The 13,573-nt window shown below is 44.2% G+C and overlaps 1 protein-coding gene across 1 annotated transcript in view; it reads right to left on the bottom strand.

The window, feature by feature from the left end:
* The window catches only part of stx1b (syntaxin 1B), a 46,979-nt gene extending 37,155 nt beyond the window's left edge, over positions 1-9,824 (bottom strand). Inside the window, exons 1-2 of the mRNA XM_078284535.1 lie at positions 9,789-9,824; positions 251-325 (exon numbers count right to left, since the gene is read on the bottom strand). Coding sequence (XP_078140661.1) covers positions 251-325; positions 9,789-9,824 — 111 coding nt within the window. The remainder of the gene's footprint in view (positions 1-250; positions 326-9,788) is intronic.
* Between the last annotated feature and the right edge of the window lie 3,749 nt (positions 9,825-13,573).

Consider the following 13,573-nt stretch of genomic DNA (forward strand, 5'->3'; position numbering starts at 1 on the left):
GTCTCAGTGGGCGGAGCCAAGCGCCAACAGTGATGTCACCATGCTGCTGCAAGGCTCACTGGTTTGGTCTGACTGTGTGTGTGTGTGTGTGTGTGTGTGTGTGTGTGTGTGTGTGTGTTGGGACTTGGTTTTAGGGTTCAGATTAGATTTAGGATTAAGGTTAAGGTTAGGGTTAGGGGATAGGCTGGTCCTCATGAGGATAGAAGTACAAGGATGTGTGTGTGTGTGTGTGTGTGTGTGTGTGTCTCACCTGTTCAAAGAACTCGTCCATGAAGTGGTCCCTGTCCACCTGCACCACCTCCTCATCATCATCGCTGTCCTTAGCCTGCACAATAAACACAGAGAGCGCAGTTAGCATTAGCATGACGGTCATTCAGTAACAAGTTAGCTAGCGCTTTCTAGATGCTCGGGTGGAGGTGTGTGTGTGTGTGTGTGTGTGTGTGTGTGGGGGGGGGGGGGTCGTCACTGACATCAACAACTACAGCAGCGCTATATTTGTCATTTTAGGTATTTAGCTAAAACTCTATTTAGCTAAAACCTTCAGGATCTCGTTACTAAACAGCAGCATCATGCAGCACCATCACACTCTGTCCTCTCTCCATGAGGAAAAAAAATACACACTTCATACAAATCACCAATACAGCATTGAACTGAACATATATTTGCACGCTTGAGGGTGTCAAAATGTCTTACACACACACACACACACACACACACACACACACACACAAACACACATTTCTCTCACTCCCTTGTTGACTCATTAGAATACGTTCTGTGTGAAAATAAATTAATATTTCATTGTATCACTGTACGTCTCCCTGCAGGCTGGTGGAAGACGTGCAGCACTGCAGGCTGGACCCGTCCAGGCACAGATCTCATCTTTAACTCTTCGTGTCTCAAATCTGATCGGCTCCTGAAACCGATTGGCCCGTTCTCTTCCTGCGGCCGTCAGCTGCTCCTCTATATTTGTTACCAGTAAGCAAGAGAGCAGCCACAAATACAAATCTACAGTATATGCAAATACAAATATCAGGCAACGCAGCTGAATACACAGCAACAGAAGGTAGGTGAGCGTTTATTTCCACTTCCATGTTTGTTGGACTGGAAACTGTTTGTCACATTAAGATTTCTTACCATTTAGCTTCAGAGCTGCTGTAAGTTCTCTGTTTCTCACTTTAGTCCACTAATGGTTACTGTCACTCAACATAGTGTATGCTAAAGTGTTAGCATGGAACCTACTATCACTCAACATAGCCTATGCTAAACTGTTAGCATGGAGCCAACATAGTGTATGCTAAGGTGTTAGCATGGAGTCTACTGTTACTTAACATATTGAATGCTAAAGTGTTAGCATGGAGTCTACCGTTACTTAACATATTGAATGCTAAAGTGTTAGCATGGAGTCTACTGTTACTTAACATATTGAATGCTAAAGTGTTAGCATGGAACCTAGTAGCCTATCACAACATAGTTTATGCTAAAGTGTTAGCATGGAACCTAGTAATCTATCACTCAACATAGTTTAGGCTAAAGTGTTAGCATGGAACCTAGTAGCCTATCACAACATAGTTTATGCTAAAGTGTTAGCATGGAACCTAGTAATCTATCACTCAACATAGTTTAGGCTAAAGTGTTAGCATGGAACCTAGTAGCCTATCACTCAACATAGTTTAGGCTAAAGTGTTAGCATGGAACCTAGTAGCCTATCACTCAACATAGCCTATGCTAAAGTGTTAGCATGGAACCTAGTAATCTATCACTCAACATAGTTTAGGCTAAAGTGTTAGCATGGAACCTAGTAGCCTATCACTCAACATAGCCTATGCTAAAGTGTTAGCATGGAACCTAGTAATCTATCACTCAACATAGTTTAGGCTAAAGTGTTAGCATGGAACCTAGTAGCCTATCACTCAACATAGTTTAGGCTAAAGTGTTAGCATGGAACCTAGTAGCCTATCACAACATAGTTTATGCTAAAGTGTTAGCATGGAACCTAGTAATCTATCACTCAACATAGTTTAGGCTAAAGTGTTAGCATGGAACCTAGTAGCCTATCACTCAACATAGTTTATGCTAAAGTGTTAGCATGGAACCTAGTAGCCTATCACTCAACATAGTTTATGCTAAAGTGTTAGCATGGAACCTAGTAGCCTATCACTCAACATAGTTTATGCTAAAGTGTTAGCATGGAACCTAGTATCACTCAACATAGCCTATGCTAAAGTGTTAGCATGGAGCACCAGTGTGAATGATCTACCACGGACACATGGATGATTTTGGTGTCGATGTTCTCATCACTTCATGGCTAAGTTAACCAATGGGCCGATCTCCTGAAGAAAAACATTCTCTTCTATTAACTGTTTTAATGCCCATGTTCAAATGTGATGCTCTTTTCTTGTGTAAATGCAGCCGGAGACAGCAGAGCCACTGGAGGAGGTCAGATGGAAAATGTTAGTAGTTTAGTAGTTCAGTAGTGTGAAGTGGTAAAGTGTCGGGGGTTTGGGGTTCAGGGTGTGGGGAGGTTGGGATGCGGCTGATAATGGGTTCAATTAAGTGAAGGAGAGGCTGGTGTGAGGAGGGGCGGCCATTTTAAAAATAACTCCATAAAGAGGCTTTTGGAGGAGGGAATCCTAACAGCAGAGAAACATCATCAGGACAAAATGGAGCTGCAGGACTCCCCTCTCTCTCCATCCCTCTCTGAATTTATCCCTCTTTCTCTCTGTTTCTATCTCTCTATTTATCTCTCACTCACTCTGTTTCACTCATTCGCTCTCTCTCTCTCTCTCTCTCTGTGTACGCGTTGGGACTCGCCCGGCTGTAGAGAGTGTGTGCGATATAATGGGAGCAGAGAGAGAGAGACGTTGAATTAAACACACACACACACACACACACACACACACCCCCCTTCAAGCATCACAGAATGAGAAGCATTGGTGACAGCAACCTCACTAAGGTCAGGCAAGAGACAGAGAGAGAGAGAGAGAGAGAGAGAGAGAGAGAGAGAGAGAGAGTGAAGCACTTTGAGTTGAGATTGAATTGACAGAGAGAGTAAATGAGCGGTGGATCTGGAAGTAGAGAGAAGGGAGAAAGGGAGAGAAAAGAAAAGAGAGATAGAGAGATAGATAGATAGATAGATAGATGCAGCCGTTCATAGGTCAGCAGGTTGGACAGACTAAAGCAATCGCTCAATGAAACCAAATGCTTTTCAATTACACTGATTGGATTTCAATTACTGGTTTGTGTGTGTGTACTTCGATCTAACTGATATTTCAATTACAGCGATAGGACTTCAGTTACCCAGCGATTACGACCCAGGTGCGTGTGTGCGTGTGTGTACGTGTGTGTGTGTGTGTGTGTGCGTGTGTGTGTGTGCCGTATCGACCTTGTTTAAACAGACCGGTTCAGCAAACTGGGACGACAACCAAACCAGTTTAAAAAGCCTGAACCACTGACTGATTCCTCACATACACAGACAGGTAGACAGACAGATAGACAGACAGGTAGACAGGCAGATAGAGAGGTAGACAGACAGGTAGACAGACAGGCAGACAGACTGGTGGACAGGTAGACAGGCAGGTACACAGGCAGATAGACAGGCAGACAGACTGGTAGGCCGATAGATAAACAGGCAGACAGACAGAAAGGTAAACAAAGAGAGATAAGCAGACGGACAGAGAAGCAGACAGGCAGATGGACTTGTAGATAGACAGAGAGGCACATAGGCAGAAAGACAGGTAGGTGGACAAACACACACACAAAGAGAGAGAGAGAGGGAGGCAGTAAGACAGGTAGACAGAGAGAGAAAGGAGAAAGACGGGTGGAGAAACAGACAGAGAGAAAGGCAGAAAGACAGGTAGACAAAGAGAAAGGCAGAAAGACAGGTAGACAGACAAAGAGAAAGGCAGAACGACAGGTAGACAGACAGAGAGAAAGGCAGAACGACAGGTAGACAGACAGAGAGAAAGGCAGAAAGACAGGTAGAGAAACAGACAGAAAGGCAGACACACTGATCAACAGAGATTAATGCATATGGACAGATAGACAAAGAGAGGAGGGGAAGACAGAGAGACAGAGTGACAGACAGGAAGAGACAGACAGACAGGAAGAGACGAAGAGACAGGCAGGGAGACAGACAGGCAGGGAGACAGACAGACAGGGAGACAGACAGGCAGGGAGACAGACAGACAGGGAGACAGACAGGAAGAGACGAAGAGACAGACAGACAGACAGACAGACAGGGAGACAGACAGACAGACAGACAGACAGACAGGGAGACAGACAGACAGACAGACAGGGAGACAGACAGACAGACAGACAGACAGGGAGACAGACAGACAGGGAGACAGACAGACAGACAGGGAGACAGACAGACAGACAGACAGACAGACAGACAGACAGACAGACAGACAGACAGACAGGGAGACAGACAGACAGACAGGGAGACAGACAGGGAGACAGACAGACAGACAGGGAGACAGACAGGGAGACAGACAGGGAGACAGACAGACAGACAGACAGACAGACAGACAGACAGGGAGACAGACAGACAGACAGACAGACAGACAGACAGACAGGGAGACAGACAGACAGCGAGACAGGCCGGGCGACAGAGAACACAACAATGTCACGGCAATGTCACCGATAGTGTTGTTGCTTTTTAAAATGGCCGCCAGACTGGCAGAGCCTCAGTCTCATGGACCAGCTGGGTTTCCACGCTTCCATCCAACTGTGAAGCGAGTTTGACACGAACCTCCGAAACGCCGCGTGGAGCGTCTCCATCTGCTGGGCCGAGCAGGAGGAAACAAAACACGCCCGCCCAAACATGGAGTCCTGCAAGAACCAGGCGCTTTGGGAAAGTTGTTGTTGTTGTTCTTTAGCGTCTGACATGTTGGCCATGTTTTGTTCATCTGAAGACAAAAATAAAAAACTTGCGTCCCGTTCAATGTCAGAAATCGGAAATTTCTAACCAGCTGGTAGGTTTTAATTACAACCAAAATTTTCTTTACCCAATGTAAAATCCTGTTCCCCATGCACTAGACCTTTTTAACAAACATGGCTGACGTATTTCCGCTTTGTCGGTAGTGTAGATCGGTTCTCACTATTTCTGTCTCCTCCGACTGTCTGTGATCACTGATTTTGTGTTTCAACATAATGTATAACACAATACAGCTGTTGTCACTGACATATATTTCTGTTTCTATAAATAAATCTATATAAAAAAGAGATTTGATCGAGGCTCACAGAATGCTAACAGCCTAGAAATGACCGTTAGCCTTGGTTAGCCAGTTAGCATTTTGTGAGCCTCGATCAAATCACTGTTTTACAGTGGAGCAGTCGTCTGACAACAGGAAGTTGGCTTCTTAACACTGCTGGCAATGGAGAGAACCGGTCTATACCCTGGATGTATTAAACTAGGTCTATACCCTGCAGAATACGTCATGTTTGTGAAAAATGTCTGTGGCTGATGGTGATTTAGCAACATTAGCTAGCAAGTTAGCATAGAACGTTAGCAGCTGTAAGTGCAACTTTGCATTTCAAATTTATATGTTTAACCACTTTCCACACATGTTTTGATAGTTTTAAGGTTATGCAAAGCTGAATATCGAGCTGAAAGTCGAGATGAAACGGCATTTCGAGAGCGTCTAACTTCCGTATCATGACGTATTTCCGAGTGAAACAGGAAAGACAGGCGGGACGTAACGTTGGGAGGAATTTGATTTGAACGTTGAAAAGTGGGCGTGCTGTTGCTAGCTAGCTAACTAATGAATCTTAGCCTCTTAGCTCTGTGCGCTAAAAGTTGAAGATTGATTGATGGGTGGATGTCATGATATTATTGGTTGAAATTAGTTACGGGCATGCTTACGTAAGCACACGGCATATTTTGTTTTACAGGAAGAAAACATGATTGAATTTTGATATAAGAATACAATGAAATTGATTTTTGGTATTTTTTTTGGCATATATTGTTAAATAGGTGCACAGTATGACCGGGGATGTGATCTAAAAGGGTTAAAAAGGCATTTTTCATTTCATCTCGTCTTTAAGTATATCTGAAGCTTGTTCATGTTACTTGACATCAGATAAACAGAGAGCGAGAGCTGCTGGGGAAGTTTTATCCAGTTTATTGTCTCTCCCATGTCTAAGTCTGCATCGTGGCTGTATGACCATTAGCTGGTGAAAACGGCCAAGTGCATTTAGTTTTCGTCTGCAGATGAAAGTATGAAATATGGCCAACATGATCTGAAACCAAAGAGAAATTACAACTTGCACAAAACTAATGAAATGGGAGTTTTTTTTTTACATTCACAAAGCCAGTTCAGTTCATCCACCACAACCCAGCTGAAGGAAACACACCAAATTCTGATTGTATTTTGCAACATTTCAAAAGTTTGCCTAAAAAGAAAAAAACCCAGTCGGAGGGAAATAGAGATACTCCTCTCTCTCTCTCTCTCTCTCTCTCTCTCTCTCTCTCTTTGTCTCTCTCTCATCTCTCTCTGTTGCCAGTCAGACTGCAGCTACTGTGTCCCTCGGTGCCCTCGCTCCTCCTCCCCTCCTCTCCTCCCACCTCCTCTTCTCCCCTCCCCTGCTCCTCCCCCCTCCACCCCCCCCCTCACCCTCCACGCCCTGCGTCATACTGACTCTGCAGAGGAGAGAGAGAGAGAGAGAGAGAGAGAGAGAGAGAGAACAAACAGAGAGAGAGACGTGAGAGACAGAGAGGGAAGGGCAAACACACTCACACAGTTGGATCTTGCAGGCCTACAGTGGATGCTATTGCTACAAGGGGATGCTGACACTCACACACACACACTCACACACACACACACACACACACACACACACACACACACACACACACACACACACTAAGCAGTCAACTATTTTTGCCTGGGAACACCATATGCTGCAACGACACTGGTTCAAATTCCAGCTCATGCTGCTCTGTCACATCTCTCTCTCTCTCTCTCTCTCTCTCTCTCTCTCTCTCTCTCTCTCTCTCTCTCTCAGTTTTCAATTCAATTACTTAATTAATTAGAATGACTGTTGACCAGAAAACATCTTGCTTAAGCATTATACAAAATGTAACTTTTTTAAAACCAATGAACCACAGCTGACACTTTCAAAACATATTGGAATGATTCATTAATAATTTGGTTTGAAAACAGGTACTGTACACATTACTCTCTCTCTGATTCTCTCTCACTCTCATTCTCTCTCTCTCTCTCTCTCTCTCTCTTTCTCATTGGCTTCACTGTTTATCTGAAACAATATTGCTAAGTCAGTATTTGAAATGTAACTTATCAAAAGCAACAAACAGCAAACTCATCATCCGAGACACAAATGATCATTTCACTTGCCACTTAATTGTCCAGACAAAAACAAGAAGGATGCGAAAGTGTAACTCTCTTCCTGCCTTTCCCCTTTCCTCCTCTTTCTTCAGTAAGGTTTATTAGGGGCTGCTGAAGTGTCCTTGAGCAATTAACTCTGAATCCCTGCCAGCTGCAGGGTCGCTGCTCTGTAGCTGACCTCTGACCTCTGACCTCTGAGCTCTTTGTGGAGGGAGGCAAGAGAAAGGAGAATTTCCGTACCAGGATCAATGCAGTATCACATTACACTATGGTTACTCTATTATTAATATTACTAGTAGTAGCAGCAGCAGCAGAAACAGCAGTAGTAATAGTAGTAGTAGCAGTAGTAGTAGTAATAGTAGCAGTATAGTAGCACTAGTAGTATCAGTAGTAGCAGTAGTCGCAGTAGTAGTAGTAATGGTACCAGTACAGTAGTAGTAGTAGTAACACTAGTAGTAACACTAGTAGTATCAGTAGTATCAGTAGTAGCAGTAGTAGTAGTAATGGTACCAGTACAGTAGTAGTAGTAACACTAGTAGTATCAGTAGTATCAGTAGTATCAGTAGTATCAGTAGTAGCAGTATTAGCAGTAGTAGTAGTAATGGTACCAGTACAGTAGTAGTAGTAACACTAGTAGTATCAGTAGTAGCAGTAGTAGCAGTAGTAGCAGTAGTAGTAGTAATGGTACCAGTACAGTAGTAGTAGTAACACTAGTAGTATCAGTAGTAGTAGTGAAAAATAGCATGGCAGGCTCACAGTACTCACAGTATACACATTCACATTCTAATCTACTGCACTAATACACAAGAATACAACAAAATACACACACACACACACACACACACACACACACACACACATACACGTATAATACAGGCAAGGTGAGTGTGATGTTGCACATGTACATGATGGAGTGAGGCTGTCTGGGCGGAGCAGGGCACTAACCCTGCAGGTCGGGGTTCAGTTCCCATGGTTCCACCTGCAGTATCACACCATGTGAGTCTGGATGAACGTTCACTAACAGAGCGTTCACTAACAGACACCACAAGACAAAAGTTAAGTCTCAACCCGAGCTCTGTGTCACTGCCTGTATCGTTCTGATTTGAGCGGACTCGGCCTTTAGTTTGGTGCGGGTCGACAGATGGCCGCTCGCTTCATGTTGTGCTCCATTTCACCACAGCTACAGGAGAGGAGGGTGGAGCGGGAGCAGGCCGGGGTCAGCCCGCCTCGCTCAGGACACACACGCATCTGATGCATTTCATCACACGCACACACACACACACACACACATCTGCACATACGCCCCGTCTGCTGTATACCATGATAATGTGGATGGGCAGTGATGCACATGAGACTGTCTGCTGTGTAAATGTAATAACGCAGAGACAACGTTGCACATTTTACACACTATATAAGATGGATTTTCATATTTTCATTCATTTATTTTTCCTTAACATCTATTGATTGTAATCATTAGTCACATTATGTTTTATACCCTCTGTTTGCTATATTCTTATTCATATCCTAGTCATTTTATTTGCTATTGGCTATACATTTCATTTAATCTAAAATCTAAGAACATAGCTCTGTAGCTAACATTTATGCTAACATTCATGCTAATAACACTGACATGCTGCGTAGCTTTGTGATTCAGGCTAACATTTATGCTAACCTGCTAGCATTTGCACTGCCGAAATCATGACTTATCAGCTTGATTTCACTTTATTGTAACTCTTTTTTTTTTTTTTAAGGTGTTCTGGTTCACAAGTCTTCACTTTGCGGACATGTGTTTGCTTCTCTTTTAGAAAACATTTAGTTTGATTTAATTGGTGGATAGAAAATGTCAGAAGTGAACTGGATCAGGGCAGTGTGATTCAGACAGCACTCTCAGAAAGAGTGCACACCCAAAAAAGAAGCAATTTAATGGCCCATTAAGCTGAATGGAGAAGATGTAAAACAGGGAAGTCTTAACCAGGCCATGGGAGACCACACACTTTTGTTTTTGCACGCAGAGTTGAGTGTATTTTTAAGATTTTCTAGGTTAATGTGATGAACGGTGGGACGGGCACACGGATGTTGAGAAAAAATATTTTTTCTAGCTCAGCCATGCGGGAAATTTGATTCCATGACATCGCCGACCGCCTCGGCTGCCGTGAAAAAAGCAACATTCATCTCAATAACGCTTCCTGGTAGAATAAAGACTAAACAAATATTATAAAAGCTTCACTGACAGCCTCGTCCTGGACTAAAAATAGCAACGTTGAATCAGCCAATAAAGCTGCTGTCGTGTGGCGGTAGGAAGCCCGCGCCCATCTGGACCGCTACACCCAACCCAGGGATCACCTGGGGCATTATGGGTACTGTAGTTCAACTGTTCAGTTACACCCGAGCCTGGCACACTGGGGGTTTATGGGAACTGTATCCAGACTACACAGTTACATCCAAGCCGGGTTTGTCCTGGGGAATCATGGGCATTGTAGTCCGACTGTAGGCTTGTGCTGCATTCAAATCATACGGGAAAGATGGGAGAGACGAGCTTCCTGCTTGAAAATACCGTTCACAGCAGCTTTCAGGTTGTAAATACAACTTGGGAGCTCAGAGTCTCCAGCTTCCTGAATTCAGACCTCAACAACAAGGAGATATCTGGTAGTGAAGCGGGTAATGATTTACTAAATTCAAATAAAATGAGTGATTTTTATCACTTAAGTCATTTTGTGATCATAGCTCATAAAATGCCGTGGCAGGACACAAATACAGACTGGATTTTTTTGTTTTTTTTGTTTTTTTGTGCTTGACATTGCAGTGTTTGGTTTTCTATAAAGCATGAACTAAATGCATCATGTGTGTTAAGTGTGAAAAAGCCGATCAGCAGAAACCAAAGTCTACAGAAAACGTCAGTTATGGCGTTTTTTGGCAGCTTCAAGTCGTTGCTTTCAGCCGTCAAGTCGCTTTTCAACAGTCTTTCCTATGTAATGTGAACGCAGCGTTTACAACCAAGCTACAGCAATGATTGACCTGGCAGGGGGGGATCATGGGTATTGTAGTCCAACTGTACAGCTGTTCACTAAATTTCTGCCAACGCAACAGAAACAAAACAAACGGTGGAACTGCAGCAGCTTGGCGGTGAATTCTCTCATGGCTCCCGCTTTGTCATGCTAATGCTGATGATAGGAATAATAATAATAACAATAATCATAGTTAATTATATTTGTATAGCACATTATGGTGACTTGTACCAAGGCCTCTCCTCCCTGTGTGTCTTCACATCAGCATGGCAGCCTCCTCTCTCCTCGCTATTAGATCAATACTGCCATAAATAGACAGCCTTGGACAGCCACTATCAGCCCACACCACTCCCTGCTATCTGTGTTTAGAAGTCTCTCTCTCTCTCTCTCTCTCTCTCTCTCTCTCTCTCTCTCTTCTGTGTGTGTGTGTGTGTGTGTTGCATGTGACAGCTTTGTCCTTTGCGTAATTGTATGGATGTTTGCACTGTCACTCAGTGTGTGTTTAGCTGATTTAAAGACAAAAGAATTGTAAACCCACCTACACACACCATGCCCCACCCCCCCACACCCCCCACCCCATGATCCACCCACACACACACACACACACACATCCATTGTGACAGACGCAGTATCCTGGGGAGCGTATTAGTATTATTATTATTAATATGAGTATTATTATTTGATATATTATCGACTCCAGTAGGGAAATTCTCTTTTCCTGTAAATCTCTGAACCTTTTTTAAGCATCAACTTAAAATCAGAAACCCTCTCTCTCTCTCTCTCTCTCTCTCTCTCTCTCTCTCCTTTCTCTGATTCAGTGCTCCTCCCCTTCCTGATTCTTGCCTTCCCTCCTCTCATTTTTCTCCGTCCTCTCTCTCCTCCCTCCTCTTTCCCTCCCTTTCTCCTCTCTCTCTCTCTCCCTCCCCCCTCCTCCCTCCTCTCTCTCCTCCCTCCTCTTTCTCTCCCTTTCTCCTCTCTCTCTCTCTCTCTCCCTCTCCCCTCCCCCCCTCCTCTCTCTGTCCTCTCTGTCCTGCTCAGGTCTCTCCACCTGGATCCGGTGTCTCCCATAGAGACCCACGGCAGCCTCCTGTCCTGCCTGCCAACGGCCTGACTGTGACTGTGTGTGTGTGTGTGTGTGTGTGTGGGTGAGAGAGAGAGAGAGAGAGAGAGAGAGAGAGAGACAGAGAGAGAGATGGAGGCGATGCCAGCTCGCTCCATGCCTGCAGCCCTGACGCTCACCTCGGACACGCTGCCCGAGGCCAAGGGCCAAAACATTCCACCAGCCTACAACACATACACACACATACACACACACACACACACACACACACACACAGAGAGAGAGAGAGAGGACATGGCGGATATGACCATGTGTGTGTATGCATGTCAGGCTTGACTCTACCTGACGCGGTGAACCCCGCCCATCTGGTGCTCCAAGCAGGTAAAAACAAACACTCCACATTATTAAACTAGGTTTGTATAAAGTGTGTGTTAATTTGTGTGTGTGTGTGTGTGTGTGCTGCTTGCCAACCACAGTCATGTAAGACAATACTAATAATACTAATAATAATACTAAAGGCATACGAAACCAAACCCCTTAATTTTACCCCTGAAATGTCCTTCATTTCTCATTAAATAAACATTAAATGTCCATTAAATGGAGACACTAGAAATTAAGGGATTTTTTATGCCTTTTATGCAGATTAACAGGATTATTAATTACTTATTAATGGTAAGTTCCTGTCTCCCTGAACTTTACATTAAATTAGAAAGTAAGCAGTCAAACATTAAGGGGAGTTTAAGGAGGTTTTGATGAGTTCTCCTTCATTAATAACTCACTTAACTCATTTTAAGGGGATTTCACATGAATTAGGGAGTTAATTAATGTAAATCTAAATGAGAGTGATCTTAAATCTGTCCTTCAAAACATAGGCGAACTCATTATGCTAGCTAGCGGCTAGCTAAACATTTGGCAGTAGAGACAGTTTTAGCTAGCTCAGTTGTAGCTTGGCAGTTACAGAAGCTAACGTTAAGGTTAAGGGTTAAGGTTAGCAGCAAAGTTGGAGACGACTTTATTAAAAACCACCAACAAGAGGAAGCGGTTTTCCCAAAAATATCAACATTTCTTGATTACGTGTGCAGCGCTACATGAAAGGAGTGAAGCGCTTGTGGAGTCTCTGAGTTTTCAGACATCTTTACATCTTTAACATGTGAGAGACGGCAGGAAAGGCTTCAAGATTTAACTGAGATACGAGTTAGAAGACTTCACTGTGATAATGTGATATAGAGATGACTATCGAGCAGTGAGTCACAGCGCTAATCATAGCATAGCATAATCATATATTTACATTTTAAAAGAGGACAGTAGCCTATGTTTAACCAGTTGGTCTCCACTGTATCTGCTGAAGGAGGAATAAAGCGTTCATCACTCCGTTTCCCCCCCCAGACTCTCCCAGCGTGGGACTCGCCCCGCCGCCCCGCCGCCCCGCCGCCCCGCCGCCACACGCCCCTCCTCTAACCTGGCAGATCACCCCGGCGATGCAGATGCAGCTCTGTGTGTTTGTAATGGGACACAGGCCTTCACCGCGGCACAATGGCGGTGAACGCGTCTGGTCGGAGCAGATAAGACGCAACAAAAGGGCCTCCTCCGCTCCGCTATCTGCCGCTGACATCGACACCGGGACGCCCCCCCCAACCCCCCCCCATCCTCCCCCCGCCGCCATCAGGAAAACACACATCTGCAAACGGGACGCTGTCGACTTTCTCACACCACCTGTCTTCCTGCACACTCCTGACCCTCACACTCCTTACTACTGGATGCTTGTAATACTGGTGATCTAGGAATTTAAAGCTTATTCCATGTTAGTCTCCCTAGATAAGAGCGTCAGTGAAATGACAAAAATGCATCAGAAGCAGAATCATGTTTAAGTGAAATGGGTACAAGGATTTTAAGCTGGTTAATTGGTGCTGATTCTGGGGTTTGAGTAGATAAAGGCCAACACCAATATTGATATTTTGTGCCATCAATATCTAAGTTCTCTATTTGACCGATAAGCGTTTCTGAAGGCCGATATCAGTCACCATGTTCAATATCTCTAAAATTTGACAATTTTCATGGCAAAAAATGACAAGTATTCAGTGTTTCCCCCCCATTTTTTCTTCTTTTTGGGGTGAAAAGCCTCTGAAACAGCATTCAGAGCATCATGGGACACTAAAACT

The sequence above is a fragment of the Centroberyx gerrardi genome, chromosome 7 (genome assembly GCF_048128805.1).
Source record: "Centroberyx gerrardi isolate f3 chromosome 7, fCenGer3.hap1.cur.20231027, whole genome shotgun sequence".
Lineage (NCBI taxonomy): Eukaryota > Metazoa > Chordata > Actinopteri > Beryciformes > Berycidae > Centroberyx > Centroberyx gerrardi.